Here is a 16410-nt window from a genome sequence, read left to right on the forward strand (position 1 = left end):
GGTTTACACTGGGACGTGACACCGCAGCGTCCAGGGTGATTCCCTCTGGCTGCTGACCGACAGGCTGAGCCTTTTTTGAATTGGTTGCCATGACAAAAAGGGACTCCATTTCCTCTGAAGAGGAAATTGTCTCTTGGACAATTAGATTCTGGCCATACCCATTACCTAATTCTGGCTGATCTGAAACTACAACCCCCCACTCCAAACTCCCCGCCTTGCCCAGGAGGTCAAAGCTGACTTCCTCCACTAATCTCCTTACAGCCTAATTAAATTCTTACCCTTGCTGTCTGCCCAGGCTTAGCTCAGATAGATATTCAGAGGCTACCGTTTGGATTCTGCATCTCTCTCTTTCCGTGCTCTCTGCTACATCATCCCTGAAGTTGAGTTAGACAGGACGGTGTGCCTTCTCCTGCACTGAGCCTCAGTTTCCTGATCTGTAAACAGAGACTGGATCAGACCTCATGGGGTTGCTGGGAGATCCCTGAGAAAACGTCTGCAAACACCTTGCAGTTCTCAGCCCCTTCGCTCTGTGCTTTAAGTCCCCGAATGACATTCCTGAGCGCTGGCAATAAAATCTCAGTGCTCGCTGCGACCTGGAGGCCTGGCTGGCTCTCCACCTCCGCCACTGCACACACCACACACTGGGCTCACCCTCTTCCTCAAGCCCCTGTGTGTTCCTACCTCAGGGCCTTTGCCCTTGCTGTTCCTTCTGCCAGGGATATTCTCCCCTCAGCTCTTCCATGGCTGGCTCCTTCCCCACCCTTCAGGCCTTATTTTAGGTCTTCCCTGATCGTGTTGTCAAAAGAGCCAGCCCGTCCCATCTTATCCCAACCCATCAGAGGTAAGAAAAATAACCTTAATAATTAAATTATAACTTTGATAAAAATTAAAGCTCTTAGTTGAAAACATGTGCACACAAAAACCTGCACACAGATATTTATAGCAGCTTTATCCATAATTGCCAAAACCAAGATGTCCCTTGGTAGGTGAATGAAAAAATAAACTGCAGTACATCTGACAATGGAATATTATTCAACACTAAAAGGAAATGAGCTATCAAGCCATGAAAAGACATGAAGGAATCTTAAATGCATATGACTAAGTGAAAAAAGCCAGTCTGAAAAGACGACACACTGTGTAAGTCCAACTACATAGCATTCTGGAAAAGGTAAAACTGTGGAGACAATAAAAGATCAGTGGTGGTTAGGGAGTGAAACTATCAATATTATTCTCTATGATACTGGAGTAGTAGATACACGTTATTATACATTTGTAAAAACCCATAGAAAATACAGCACAAGGAGTGAACCCAAATAATAATGTATCAATATGGGTTCATCAGTTGTAACAAAGGTATCACACTATTGCAAGACGTTAATAACAGAAAACTGTGTGTATTGGGGGAGATGAAGGGGTATATGGGAACTCTGTACTTTCATTCATTTTCCTCTGTAAACCTAAAACTAAAACAATAAAATGTATTAATTTTTTAAAAATTAAAGCATTAACAGCACTTGTATAGTTAAAATGGGGTTTTACTGTCATGGTCTCATCCTCTAGAGCATGAACCCCAGAAGAACAGGAAGCTGGCCTTTAGTCCCCATGAAGAACAATGACTGAGCGAGTCAACTGACAGCACAAGGCAGCATCCGTCCCATGGAAAGGCATAGCAGCACTGCTGCAACACTTAAAACCCTCAGAGTAAATTCCAAACTCACTGCCAAGCGCACAAAGCCATGATCTCAGGCTCCCTCAGCCCTCAATGAAAACCACTCCCTCAGCGATGATGGCCCCAGCTTTGCCACCAGGAACCCAAAGGAGAAAGTTTATAACACGCTTTGAAACCTTCTGATTCTATTAAAGGGAAAGGCTCCTTCAGATGCTCGTCTTTAACATCCCTCCATGCCTGCAAATCTTCCTTTTCTCTACCAGTCTTGGCCCCGTGCTGGTCCCTCACAATATTGTTCTTTGAACCATTGCTATACCATTTCTATTAATAGAATACGATACTGGCTTTCCACTCATGGTAGTAATATAACATTTCCTTCTTTAATCAATTCATTCACAGAAGTTTTTAAAAACTAAGTTGAGGGCTTCCCTGCTGGCGCAGTGTTTGAGAGTCTGCCTGCCGATGCAGGGGACACGGGTTCGAGCCCTGGTCTGGGAAGATCCCACATGCGGTGGAGCAACTAAGCCCGTGTGCCACAACTACTGAGCCTGCGCTCTAGAGACCGCGAACCACAGCTACTGAGCCCACGTGCCACAACTACTGAGCCCGCGTGCCTAGAGCCCATGCTCCGCAACAAGAGAAGCTACTGCGATGAGAAGCCCGCACACTGCAACGAAGAGTAGCCCCCGTTCGCTGCAACTAGAGAAAGCCCGCACACAGCAATGAAGACCCAACGCAGCCAAAAATGAGTAAATAAATAAATATTAAAAAAAAAAGTGAAAGAGATGCTATTAATAACAATGGAGCAAAGGCACAACCTCAGGAATATCCCAGACGTGATGTTCAGTCCCTCTCCCATCAGGAAATACTTGAGTAAATTATAGTGTATCCAATTTGTGAACTATTATGATTATATAGATTTATAAATGACACTTATGAAGAATGTGTAAAAAATGCTTAAGACATATAATGCTAAATGAGAAAAGCATATCATTCAGTGTTCAGAGACAAGCAGAGAACCCAGCCTGGGAGGAAATATGCTATAAGTGATCACAGCTATCCCTAAGAGATGGAATCAAAGGCAATATTTTTTTCTTTGTTGGAGGTTTGTGTAGAAATGCGTATTCCTGACCTTGTTCCAGAAAACTCTGATTCAGCATATCTGAACATGTCACTTCCTTGCTTAAAATCCTCTACTTACTCACTTGTTCTTAAAATAAAGCCTACCCATCACGGCATGACCTTCAGGTCTTGCATGATCAAGCTTCCTCTCCATGTCCCTGCTCAGCGCCCTGGCTTTCCTCTAGACTCTCCTGTGCACAGTGCTCCTCTCACCTCTGCCCAAGCTCCTTCCACTGAAAACCCTCCCTGCACCCACCGACATTCACACCTGGCCAACCCCTGCTCTTCCAGATCTCAGTTTCAAAGTGGCATCTTCAGGCCCCTGTTCTCCAGCCCTGCAGCTCCCTTTGTTACACACTCATCCCCAGAGTAACTCTTCATTCATTTTTCATAGTTACTTGCTCTACAGGGTCTTCCCTGCTGAGGGCAAAGATTATCCGTGTTTGGATCCCCACCGGGCCTTGGCCCTGGGGCTCAGTAAACACTTGATATCTGAACACTGATGCTTTGCTGAGTTTTTCAAATGTTCCTAAGTGGGCGAGAGACACTGTCGTTATCTGTGAAGTCGATAAGACAATCGAATGGTAGTACTCCCTAGTGCATTAGAATGTAATCCGATTTGCAAAAATTTGATTTACACACTTTCCAGTGACCCATCTTTTATGTAAAGCAAGTTCAAGGACTTTTCTCCCCTGAAGTTCAAAGCTCAAACTCCTGAGCCTACCTTTTTAAAGGTTGAGATGGGTCGGGGGTGGGGAGTGTTTGCTGTGAACTGGCTTCTGCAGACTGATTTCTTAAGTGCAACCCACCACCACTGAGTCCTGAGAGCTTGCTGCTGCCTGACTGTGGGCCTGATGCCCATCTCTGTCTGTCAGGAGAGAATGCTGTGCCTGGGGCCTTCCAGGATAGAAAAGCTCCCATGTCATTCCTGATACCATGCATCCCTCACGTTCACTTTGTTTTTTTGTTTTTTTGTTTTTTGCGGTATGCGGGCCTCTCACTGCTGTGGCCTCTCCCGTTGCGGAGCACAGGCTCCGGACACGCAGGCTGAGCGGCCATGGCTCACGGGCCCAGCTGCTCCGCGGCATGTGGGATCTTCCTGGACCGGGGCACGAACCCGTGTCCCCTGCATCGGCAGGCGGACTCTCAACCACTGTGCCACCAGGGAAGCGCCCTCACGTTCACTTTGGACGGTACCATTTGCCAACAGGATCACGGAAAATTTCCTCATGCTCCCTGCAGTCTGCTCTCCACGTGGTAGCCAGGCTGATCCCCCTAAATCCATGTCAGATAATGTCTGTCTTGCACTTATAACCTTCCAGTGTGTCCCCTCATCCAAGGCAAAAAGTCAGGGTCCTTCCCATGGCCCATGAGTGGACAAGAATATCACATACTGCCCAAACCCGGGCACTCTGAGAACCAAGGGGGCTCTGCTAATCCCACGGGGTAACGGTGTAAAACAGGACCCTGTGCTGAGATCCAGGAGGCCCTACGCGATTGGTGCCTGTCTGCTTCTGCAGCCTGTTTCCTACGCTTTGCATTCATTTGTCCCCTTCACTTCCTGACTCTTCTTTACACAACCACAAACCCTCCCTTGGGCCTTCGCACTTGCTGCTCCCCTGCCTGGAATGCTGCCCTGACCACTCATACCCGCAACACTCCCCCTACCTCCCACACAACTCTGGTCAACTGTCCCCCCTTCAGACAGGCCTTTGTGACCCCTCTGAGTAACACCTCCTGCCCATCATCACTGGCATCCCCTTACCCTTTTATTTTCCTGCACAGCCCCCATACCCACCAGAAACATTGACGCATTCCTTCGTTTATAGGCGATTGGTCTTTCCCAGTAGAATGTGAGCCCCACGAAATAGGGACTCTGCCTATTCACCACTGAATGCCCTGCCTTTACCCCAGGGAAGGGTATACAGCAGGTGTTCAATAAACACTCATCAGGTTATGGGATGCATCTGAGTGAGGAGGGCATTTTAGCACTAATATGCAACAACTTTGGGCCATGGTCCCTGCATCTTCTCATGTGACCCCCCCCCCACTACCTGCCAGGGTAGGACTCATCACCCCCATTTTCAGGTAAGGAAGCTAAGGGTCCTTTGCTTCGCTCATCAGTTATTGACTCAGTTCCTGAAGCGGGGCAGGTATTACGTGTCAGTTCTCGAGAGGACAAAAGCCCTGATGATACCATCACATGGTTTTACAGATGAGAAATCTGTGTCCTGGAGAATTCAAAACCCATCTCCCACAGCCAGTTAGCACAGCCGGGACCACACTCAGACCCCAGGTCCCCAGACTCTCAGCCCAGGGCTCCTTCTCCAAATTCACATGCCACATGGATATTACCAGTGACAGGAGAGCGCTCCTGAGTCTCCCAGCACTACGGCAGGTCCCTCAGGAGCTACCCTGGGGAAGTGGGGAGTTAAGAGTGAGACAAGAGGGTATTTTCAGATGGCAACACTCAAAGATGATTAAGGAGGAGGGGAGCCCCGGGGACAAAGAATAATGGGGCTTGGCTTAAGTTAGAGACAAGACAAAGAGGGTGGGAGTGCAACTCATGTGCAAATTTACATATTATAAGAGTAATTACAAATCTTTGTTATCAATCTCCACTGCTATAATGGGAGACGACAGGGACCCAGCACATGAATCAGAGATGCCGAAGTGACAACTATTAGGGCACCATTGTTCCTGACACTGTCATGGGGATTTTGTTGTCTTCAGCTTTTGGGCCTTTAATTAATAAGCCTCATCACTGGGTTCGTTGTGTGAAGGGCTTGGAGTTGGGGTGGGGGAGGGGTGAACCAAATGTGAGGGATCATGGGATTGTCATGATCATTATGACAAGAATTTCCTCACTGGAGATGGCGTAAGGCGTTGTCGTGGATATTGGGTGCTTATTAATAACACGCTCATTTAAGGTTACTGGGATGTTGGCATCACTTAACCAACGCCTGTTCTGTGATCACTGCCCAGTGGCCTTGGTGACACGAACAAAGAACAAGAACTCCACAGGGCCTGTGATGTCTTTATTCCAATTCTTCCTCTGGCTTGCTCTCCATCGTCACAAACAGCTCATAAAAAAAGATCACCCCTCTGGGATGCTAGAAATGTTCTATATTGCAATCTGAATGGTGGTCACATGAGTGTGTACATATGTAAGAATCCACTGAGCTGCACACTTAAGATTAAGTACACTTTACAGCAGGTAGGCTATAACTTGATTTTTTTTGATTTTTTTTTTTTTTTTGCGGTACACAGGCCTCTCACTGTTGTGGCCTCTCCCGTTGCGAAGCACAGGCTCCGGACGCACAGGCCCAGCGGCCATGGCTCATGGGCCCAGCCGCTCCGTGGCATGTGGGATCCTCCCGGACCAGGGTGCGAACCCGTGTCCCCTGCATCGGCAGGCGGACTCTCAACCACTGCGCCACCAGGGGAGCCCTATAACTTGATTTTTAAAAAAAAAAAAATTTTTAATGTCCTTTTCTTACCACCAGAAGAATTTTGTCCTTTCTGAGCAAGGTGTGCGCCTTGCTCAGGTGACATCTGGAATAACATAATCAGAGGCACCGCCCCTCAAGAGGGGGCAGCAACAAATGTCACACACCCCTGTGTGTCAGATGTGTCACAGACTTTACATTACTAACTCCTCACCTCTGTTCAGAGAAGTCAATATTTTTCTCCCCATTTGACAGATTGGAAACTGAGGCTCAGTGAAGAACAGTGGCCTGCCCAGAGCCACCCAGGTAAGTGGGATCTGAGCCCAGGTCTCTGTGACCCCTCCCTGGCCACACTCTTTCCACCTTATGTGGACAACCCTCCTTGACCAAGAGAAATTCGTCCAAAAAAGGGAGTCCAGAACAATAGCGTTCTAGAATCCTTAGCATATGGAGAAAATTTTAAAACCAAAAAGGGGAGTGTTTCTTGTTAAAAAAAAAAAGGTCGCAAAGTAGTGGTCTCTGAGAGTAATGTGTCTCATCCTGAACACATTATTGTTTGTTCTGCTCAGTACTTAAAAAAAAAATTACTTGCCTACATTGAAAAAAACCCTGCAACCTAAATTTCTACAGTCTTAAAAATCAAATCTGGCTACTCTAGGCCCACATTCCCCTGGTACACACCCTCGAGTTTTCCCTAGCCCACACCCAGCCACTCTCACTCAATAGGGTGGTGACCATCCTGTCTGGTGGACTGGCATTCATTTGTTCTCCTACTGGGAACCATGCTCCAATTTTCCTCTCAAGAAGCACCCCCTTTCCCACTCCTCGTCCAGCTCCTTTGAGTTTGGTTGAATCCAACTCTGGCTCGGGTGGTGATCACGTGGTTCATTTCTGACCAATCAGAGCATCATAGTAATCTGTGCGTAATGATGGGCATTAGCTCAGAATTGGACATTTGACCCATTAAGAGCCCATGAGGTGCAGTGAAACTCTAGCTGGGATTTGCTGTGAGAATAGCATGCTAGACTTGAACCTGCCTGGTATAGCCTGGAGCTGCTGTCAGCCATCTTAAAAGCATGTCCAACACAGAGGAGAGTAGAGGTGCTAGTGTCCTTATTGAGCCCCTGGATCAAGCTCTACCTGAAGCTAAAGATCCTGTCTCTTTCTTTTGTGTGAGCCAACAAGTTCCCCTTTTTTGTTTTTCCTTTGCTTCTTTAACCTATTTGAGATGTTTAGGAGCCATGTGTTTGCAAGTAAAAGAAAAGTCTTCCTTAGAGAATCTCCTGGGCTAGCAGACAGCAGGATCAGGACCCAATGGGTAAAAGTGACAGAAACCTAAATTTTAGCCCAAGATAAAAATGGAACTTTCCAGTATGGAATCACTAAGCAGTAGCAATATGTTGTAAAGTCCAAGTCAATGAAAGTGTTCGAGCAGACTGAAATTTCTTATCAATGTGTCAAATTTGGCACAGGGTAGGTCATTGGAGGAGATAATCCCAAACTTAGGTTCCTTCCAACTTGATCCTATGACTATCAAGGATGGAATATTCCTTGAGAAGGATTTCCTGAATACCTTAGGGAGATTCCTCCCCTACCCATGTTATCCATTATTACCAAATCCCAATTGTTTCCTTTACAACAATTACCAATATTTTAAATTTCATTTAAATTTATTTTGAATTTTATATTTATATTTGTTTACTTGTTTTTTTTCTGTCTCCCCCACTAGGCTATAAATTCCATAAGTGCTGAGACCTTATCCATCTTATTTTCCTGTACCTCCAGCACCTGGCAAAAGGCTTTCAATTACTTTGTTGAATGAATGAGGGAATGAATGAGATCTCCCTGACTCTGTATTTTCTATGAAGTCACTAAGAAAGCCAGTGTCCAAGTGGAAGCCATGAGGTCTGTAGCCACTGAATCTTCTAGCTCTACTTAAAGACATCTATGCCATTTAAAGAAAGATGTCATTTTAGTAAAGGACATTGTGCCACCCATTCTCTAGAGTATTCTTCATCCCTAGCACACTCCCCCTTGTCTGGAAACACTTGTCCCTCCTGCCTGGTCAGCCAGCATAGGAGACAGCACCCCTCTTTCCTTTCCCCACTGTGTTGCTGGATGCTTGTGCTTTGTCACTGTTCCTTAAGACAATGTAAGAAAGAAAACTCTCATTTACTGAGTGCTCACTATGTCCTAGGAGCTTTGCATATTTGATCACACCTAACCCTCACAGCCACCTTAAAAAATTGGTATTGTTCATCTTTATTCTACAGAGGAGGGAACAAAGGCTCAGAGAGGTCAAATGACTTACTCAAGGTCAAACAGATTTTCAACTTTTCAACAAACTTTAGGGCTATGGCACCCTAAGTTTGTGCTCTTTCTGTTATCCTACATTTAGTTTTCTGACTTGAATGTGTGCGTTTGTGTATATGTATATTTTTTCATTCCCCAGCACTCTTTTCTGCAAAAGGTCTAATCACTCTTGGGCACTAAGGTGCACGTGTGTGTGCACGCACACACACACACCACACACACACACACATCAGCGTCTTTCTTTTATTTATTGTACTGGAGGAGTTGGAAATAACACAGGCTTGCTAAGGACTAAGGAAATTCCAAGTAAATTGCAAAAATGGGGTGTTGAAAAGCACACAAAGTAACTCGAAAACAATCTATACATTTCAGAACATCATGAGAGGTGAGGGTTGTGCATGAAGAGGTGTGCTCAGTAGCATCTTATACAAAATAACCAAACTCATGTTCATTTCCTCCCCATTCAGACCAGCTTCCTGGATCCACAAACCAAACCACAGTGCCTGGGGACAAGAGAGAGAAAAAGAGAGAAAGGGAGGGAGGGAGGGAGGGACAGAGAGATTGAGAGATTTGAGAGAGACAGACAGAGACAGAGAAAGGCAGAGAGACAGAGAAGAGGACTTAGATTAAAGTCCCTGCCTCTGCTTCCGGGTTATTTGAATCAAGGGAACTCATTTGTCCTCAAGCATTTAATCATTTCATTCCTCTTTCTAGTTTTATTCTGAGGCATTAAGAGGGCCTTTTCCTCTTTCTAGCTGTTGCTTCTGGATTCCCTTACCCAAGGCCCAATGCATATGTTTGTCCAGATGGCTTGGACTCTTGGAGGCTGATTCCGCTACTCAAGAACATGGCTGTGCTTAACCTCATCAACTTGACTCAGCGTCGGTTCATCCTGGGGCTGGAGTGTGATACCAATCAGTTTAATTTGTTTAATGAGGGGTGAGGGAACTGGTCCACATTTTGAGTCTGTTGCACAGAACAAATTGGTTTGCCTCGCTCCCCCTCTCGATCGTTTCAGCATTCAGAAGGGGAGCTGCTCTCATTAACATTTTCCGAAAGGGATTTTCACTCCCTTCCTCTCCTGTGAGAAGTTGGACGCTGTCCAGCATACCAACGTGGACTGGAGTTCAGGAACTGGGTTCTCAAAAGGTGTGTTTCTAAACAATGTGAACTCAGAGTACAATGACTGAACATTTAACCCACTGGGAGCCCGAACTCTCTAGTGTAGGAACACCTGCTCCAATAAAAGGCAACGTTTAAGCTTTTTACCTAAAGCACGGTCTCCATTGTAGGGAGATCTTTTGAGGTCTGAGAATAAAATGTTAGGATTTTTATTTATCTATCTTGTTTTAAATTTCTACCTCTTGTATGTTTTATGATACACGCATATACTATCTAAATGAATATATCTGTATGAGAGGGAGAATGCTTCTGAGAGGGGCATTGATCAGAATGCCTGATCATAGATCCAGAGAGATCAAGAGGTCAGTCTGGATTCCTGGAGTTGGAGAGTCACATGAATGGGATTGATACCAAAAGCTGCTGCTGCTGGTAGTTTTAGAGTTGTAGGGCTGGAGCCAAGCGCTAAGCCTATTGGAGAGGGGAACCTCCATCCTCCCGCCTCACTGACCCAGACAAACACTGCATGCACCCAGGCAGAAGAGAGGCAGGCTAGCTTTGGGTGTCTTATAGACAATGCTGAACTGAGCGTAGGGATGGGGGCTATAGGGACAGATGAATGCGTTCGCTCCAATCTGGAAGGGCATTACGGGAAGCTCCTGACTCAACTCCACGATGGAGAGGTGTTTACACATCAAAAAGCTCTTCGTAATAGGCATTGGGGTCTTCCTGAGACCGAGTAACCACCTTGAACTGGCGCCGGAGAAAACCGCCATAGCGCTTCTGGTTGTCCCACTTGAGCTTGGGACGGATGCGTCGTAAGAATCCCCCATAGCGCTTGTACAGGTCCTCATGGCCCACCTTATCCCCATCTCCAGCCGCCTCTGAGCTCCTTTTGGGGTATTTGCGCAAAAAGCCCCCGTAACGTTTGACCTGCTCCTTGGGGTCCTCCTCATCGGAATCCAGTGTTCCAGCCTCCATGGCACCATCGTTCGGCTGGGCCCCCCCAGTCAGCTCAGACTCTGCTTCCTCCCCCAACCTGCCAGAGAGACCCCCGAGCTTCTCCGCCAGGCTGCTGCTTAGATCATTCTCCTCTGCTGGGGTTCTGAGAAGGAGCCCGTTTTTCTCCAGCTCCTTCCAGGAGGGCCCCGCGTGCTTCGCCAGCTCACTATAGGACTCTTCCAAAGCTGCCTTGCTCTCCAAGTCTCCCTTGCCATTAAGCCCGAGGGTGAAGGGAGTGAGGGAAGACAGAAGGCCCTGGCACCTCTCCCACTCCTCAGCGGGCTGCAGGGCGGCCTGGCATTCCAGGGAGCAAATCTGAAAAAGACCCCAAAAGACCACAGTGGTAATACCACCACCATCAAACTGTCAAACTACAAGCCCCTGCCCCAGAGAGTCCCCTGTCCAGGTCTGAGAAAATTAAAAAACCATTACTGAGCCCCGGGCTGCCCACTTTAATGCTCCCAGTGGTACATAGAGGTAGGTGAATTTGTGCTCATGTGGAGAATGAAGAAACAGACGTGGAGAGGTGAAACAGCTTTCCCAAGGGCACCTGGCTACAGGTGACATTGCCAACACTGGAGATAAGATCTTCCCATAGCACTCTGCCGTGCTCACCCATAATCTTCCACTTCTGACTCCAGAGGGAATAGTTGGTTCTCCCAACCTTTCCTAGGTGTGAAGGATGCTGCAAACACCTTATAGAGGGGATCAGAAGCGATGCAGAACGGTGGAAAGAACACATGTGAGGGGATGTTTAAGGGTTCATCAAACCTGGAGGGATGATAGTATCTACTTCATAGCAGTAGGGAGGAGTTAAACGTGAAGATGGTGATGACGATAACAATGACCACAAGGACAATACTAGACAGTACTGGAACTTGGACATTGTATATTCAATACTTTGCATCCTCAGTTCATGGAATCACCCCCATTTTGCAGATGAGGAAACTAAGGCTCAGAGAGGGGGTTCCAGGGTCATGGAACTAGAAATTGGCAGAACCAAAGCTCACATTATGTACCTCTACTCTAGCTTGTCTGCTGTCATGGGAGAGGCACAGGGAGAAGTTTGACTCACAGTAAAGCCAGCAAGGCCAGCCAAGAGATGCTAAAGCCCCAGGAGAGGAGTCAGGCTTGGATCCTGACAACCAGATCCTGGCATCTAGGGGTGGTGAAAAGAGCTCCTTCCCTGCGAGTGACTAGGTCTGGAGGTACCTATCGGCCTGGTGGTGAGAAGCTCTGAAAAGTTCATCTAGGGCTGCTGACTCCCAAAGTCAGCACCACCTCATAAATGACACTCCTTGTTACCAGGCAACAGGCTCCCTGGAAACCTGAGCTCCGGTCCCAAACCTGAGTGAACCCATGGTGGTAAGATCTGGGGTGAGGACAGGAAGCTGGAAAACAAAGTCCCTGGCACCCAGGCTGACCATGGCAGGACATGCCTTGCACAGGTGGGATGAGTCTATAGGACAGGCTCACAGCTGCCCAGGACTGCTACCTTCCCTCTCTGGGCTCCACACACAGATGGTCCCTTCCATCTGTGGAAACTCACAGGAGTCCCTGAAACTCACCAGAGAGTTGATGGGTTTGGGCCCATCCTGGGTCTTCACAACACACAAGGAGCACCGGGACAGGCAGTCTGCTGTGGCGGAGGGGAGCGCAAGGAGGCAGGCAGCCAGCACCAGCCCCTGCCACGCCATTCTGTCTTGGCTCTTCCCGCTGGAGAGGGAGAAAGAGGAAATGAAATCTGTGATTGCCTACTCTGTGGGGTGTGTCCTGAGCCTGCAAAGCCAACTCCTGCTGGCAGCGCTGCACTGCAAGGCAATAGTTTTTGTTCCAGTGGGACAGTCAAGACAACAGAGGTCCCGGGAGGAGCAGTGGGTACCCAAGGCCAACGGCCAAGGAAGGGAACTAACACGTGCTGAGTGCCTGCAATGTGCTAGGAGCTTTCCTACGTGTTCACATTCAATCTGCACAACTCTTTTTTTTTTTTTTTTTTTCGGTACGCGGGCCTCTCACTGTTGTGGCCTCTCCCGTTGCGGAGCACAGGCTCCGGACGCGCAGGCTCAGCGGCCATGGTTCACGGGCCCAGCCGCTCCGCGGCATGTGGGATCCTCCCGGACCGGGGCACGAACCCGTGTCCCCTGCATTGGCAGGTGGGCTCTCAACCACTGCGCCACCAGGGAAGCCCCTGCACAACTCTTAATGTGGGTTGTGCTATTAAACAGATGGGAAAGTTGAGGCTCAGAGAGGGGAAGTAATTGCTGCCACAGCTAGGAAGTGGACAAAGATCTGTCAGGCATCAAAACCCACTCTGACCACGCACCCGCCAGTAGACACGTGGCTATCTGCTTTTCTGTGTTCTCTGAGGCTTCCATCCCCTTCCCTTTTCCCCTGCTCCCCAAGCTGTCCCCAGCTCAGTCCTTTCTGCTGTGGACCTTTCCCACCCCAGCACTTCTCCTTACTCCAGCCATAGCTCCACCTTCACCTGTCTCCATGCTGGCCCCCTGCCTCCAGCTCCTTCTCTGGTTCCTCCTGCCCACCTTGAAATGCCTTTCTCAGCATATCAATGCTGGGATCAGACCCATTGGGCTGGGTCAGGTCTGGCCCTTCTCCTAAATGTCAGGGACACCCTCAATTCCATCCCTACACCCAAGTCTTCAGCTCTGGGTTCCAACCACATCCAGCTACCTGTACTTCCCCTAATGAATGGATCAGCACCTGTCCCACCTCTGGCCTTTTGCATGCTAGTCCCTCTTCCTGGAAAACCCTGCTCTCCTCTTCTGTTACCTATTGTTTAGGTCCTAGAGTATATATCACCTCCTCCAGGCAGCTTCCCCTGACCTCCTAGGCTGGAAATGATGTTCCCCCTTGGTATTATCCCAGAAACTAGTGCCTCCTCCATTAAAATAGTCCACTACTTGGTAATTACCTATGTGAGTCTTCAGACTTTGGTTTCGTGAAGGCAGGAGCTGTGTCTTGTTTTCATCTCTGAAATACTTTCTCTGTGTTCCTCAAACATTCCAGGCTTGCCCCTACCTCAGGACCTTTGCACTTCCTGTTTCTCCATCTGTGGTACTGTGGCCTCAGATTTCCACATGGCTCACTCCTTCTTGTAACTGAATGAATTCAGTGTCCCATCACCAGGGAGACATTTGCTGACCCCCGCGTTTGGCACAGCTCACTGGGTCTCTCTCGCATCCCCGTGCTTTGTTTGCATCGGAACGCTCACCATCTCAGACTGTCCTACCGTTTGATGCTTGCCGTTGTTGTTGTTGATTATCGTCTCTCCACTAGAATATTAGCTCCCTGTGGGCACAGACCCTAACTGGCATAGTCCCACGGTAACCAGCACCCACAAACCTGACCAGCATATAGTAGGCCCTCAATAAATCCTAGGCAGATGAATTAACGCTTCACAAAGAGTCTATTAAAAGCTGTCCCTTCCGTAGCTAGCTCCTTATAATCCAAATATCAAGATGCAAAGCTGTCAAACGGGGGGTACAGTGAAGAACTCCCAACTGGAAATGGGCAGTTTCTCCAAGACACCACCCCGGGAATGGCTGCCACTCTCTTCCCACCCTGGTCCCTGTAGCCTGCAGCCTCCATCGCTGCTCTCAGGTACGGCTGTCCTCCCTCCCCTCTCCTAGTTCCCCTTCCTGCACACTGCCCTGTTTCCTCAGGTGATGAGGGGGGTTAGAAGACTCCACCCATGGCCCCAGGGCCCCATGCCATAGCCCAGAGCTAGTCTCAGAGCACACAGTAGGCTCCCCTCCAAAGCATGCCTGACGAGGAGCCCAGGCACCATTGATGGAGCCCCTACTGTGCTTCAGGCCTTGACTGAGCCCCCATGTCTGTCATCTCATTCATTCCTCCCCGTTGAGGAGGGCACTTTCGGTTCAGTGAATTCCCCATGCCCCTCCTGTGAGTGGTGAAGCTGGTGTGCAGGCACAATGTGTTTGACTCCCCACACATGTGCCCATAAATGACTACAATTTCTAGAACCACTTTGATTCAATAGCAGCTGAACCCTCCGTGAGGCCCAGAAGGCCCCATGCACAGAGCTGTTACTTGTATATTATTCTCAACCCACCTGCCATCTGTGAGAGGTGGGCATCATTATCCCCACTTGGTAGATAAGAAAGCTGGTGCTCAGAGAGGACTGGTGAATCTCCTGAGGTCACACAGCAATTAAAGGCTCTTCTGCCTCTCTTGAGGCTGGGCTAGGTCTGCTCCCCGAAGCAGAGAAGCTCAGAGAAGAAACCTCGGGGAGCTGGACCTGTGTCCATCCCATGCCTCTCTCCTTCCTCAAGTTTCTCTCACGCTCTGTCAACTGCTGAGCGGATTTGGGTTCCAGGCCAGTGAGCTGTGCCATTTATGTGCAGATACAAAGCCGGCAGCTCATGTTTTCTCTCCTATCAGCGATGGCTGGGCTGGCCTGGTACAAGGTTAGCAAGGTCTTGCTCATCCACTGGGGAGGGGCAGCATCACCACCCTCTAACTCCTGGCCTAAAGCTTCCCGCCCAGCTTGGCTGCTACGGTAGGAAGCTCGATTTGAGATCTCGTTGTCCCAGGCAAATACAGTGTCAGCATCCTTTCTTTTCATCCATTTCCTTTATATTTAATAATCATAGTTCTAGCTGATCTGATGGTTGGTGAGCACTCAGGCTGTCCTGAGTGATTCTCATGAACTCACACGGCAACTGTGTGGAGTGGGTACTGTTGTCATGCCCACTTCACAGATGAGGAAACTGAGATAAGACACCTGCAGAGACTCTAGAGCCAGTAAGCAGCAAAGCTGGGATTTGCCTCCAGGCAGTCTGGCTCCAGAGCCCCAAAGCCCACCTTTCTAACCATCCGGTACAGCCCCAGTCCCTTCAATGCACCTCCTCCCCAGCCTCCAGCTCCTCCCTCCTGGCTCCAGAGCCGCCTCCAATTTTGCCCCTGAGACACCCTCCACACAGCAGCCAGAGGACAGTTCTGAATGACAGTGTGACTGCACCCTGCCCTGTGTCCGAGTTCTCCATCCCCCCGAGCCAGGCCCTCCAGGGCTTTCCTGCCGAGGAGAGCTGCCATCGACCTGGCTCACTGTGTGCACAGCCCTGTGTTGAGACCTGTTCGTATCTCAATGTAAGGGGTCCTCGTAGCAACGCCCAAAGGCTGGGACTGATATTCTCCCCATTCTGCAGTGAGGAAATGGAGGCACAGAGAGGTTACATCATCTGAACAAGGAATCCCAGCAAGGGCACAGCACCCAGACTGGATGTGAGCTCCGTCTGACCTGGACCTGACCAAACCTCCTGCAGTTCTACAACGAATGCGCCCTGTGCCCCATTGGCCCAAACTTTGGCACATGGAGCGCCTTTCTCATGCCGCCCAGCCTCTTTGCTCTCCCTCTGGCCTGGCTAACCCTCATTGTTCTTCAAAACTCAGTCTCAGTGGCCTCCTTCAGGAATCCTGTCTGGATTAGGGTCCTCTTTTGAGCGCGCACAGCTCTCTGTCTATCACATGATTGCCTCTTTCTGAGTCTCCTGCCAGCTCGGAATTTGTAAGTGCAGAGTCCCTGAGGTGAAAGAGTAGGTGTGTTTAAAGATGACCAGGAGGCCAGGGGGATGAGGGAGCACAAGAGAGGAGACGTGGGCAGAGGCCGGATGGTGTCAGCCCTTGCAGGCCAAGGTGGAACTTGCATTTCATTCTAGTGTGATGGGAAAACTAAGGAAGTTTGAGTGATTGATGAAT

The 16410-nt window shown here is 48.8% G+C and overlaps 1 protein-coding gene across 3 annotated transcripts in view; it reads right to left on the reverse strand.

Annotated features, from left to right (window-relative positions):
• Positions 1-8782: 8782 nt before the first annotated feature.
• Positions 8783-16410, reverse strand: part of PDYN (prodynorphin) — a 97586-nt gene continuing 89958 nt past the window's right edge. For 2 of the 3 annotated variants that reach the window (XM_032605146.1, XM_032605144.1), the window contains exons 2-3: positions 12243-12390; positions 8783-10989 (exon numbers count right to left, since the gene is read on the reverse strand). In XM_032605146.1, coding sequence (XP_032461037.1) covers positions 10360-10989; positions 12243-12371 — 759 coding nt within the window. In that variant the 5' untranslated portion in view covers positions 12372-12390 and the 3' untranslated portion in view covers positions 8783-10359. Of the gene's footprint in view, positions 10990-12242; positions 12391-13603; positions 13654-16410 lie in introns of those variants that run through there. The other variant, XM_032605145.1, reaches the window with a different exon arrangement.

The sequence above is a fragment of the Phocoena sinus genome, chromosome 15 (assembly GCF_008692025.1).
Source record: "Phocoena sinus isolate mPhoSin1 chromosome 15, mPhoSin1.pri, whole genome shotgun sequence".
In the NCBI taxonomy this organism is placed as follows: Eukaryota; Metazoa; Chordata; class Mammalia; order Artiodactyla; family Phocoenidae; genus Phocoena; species Phocoena sinus.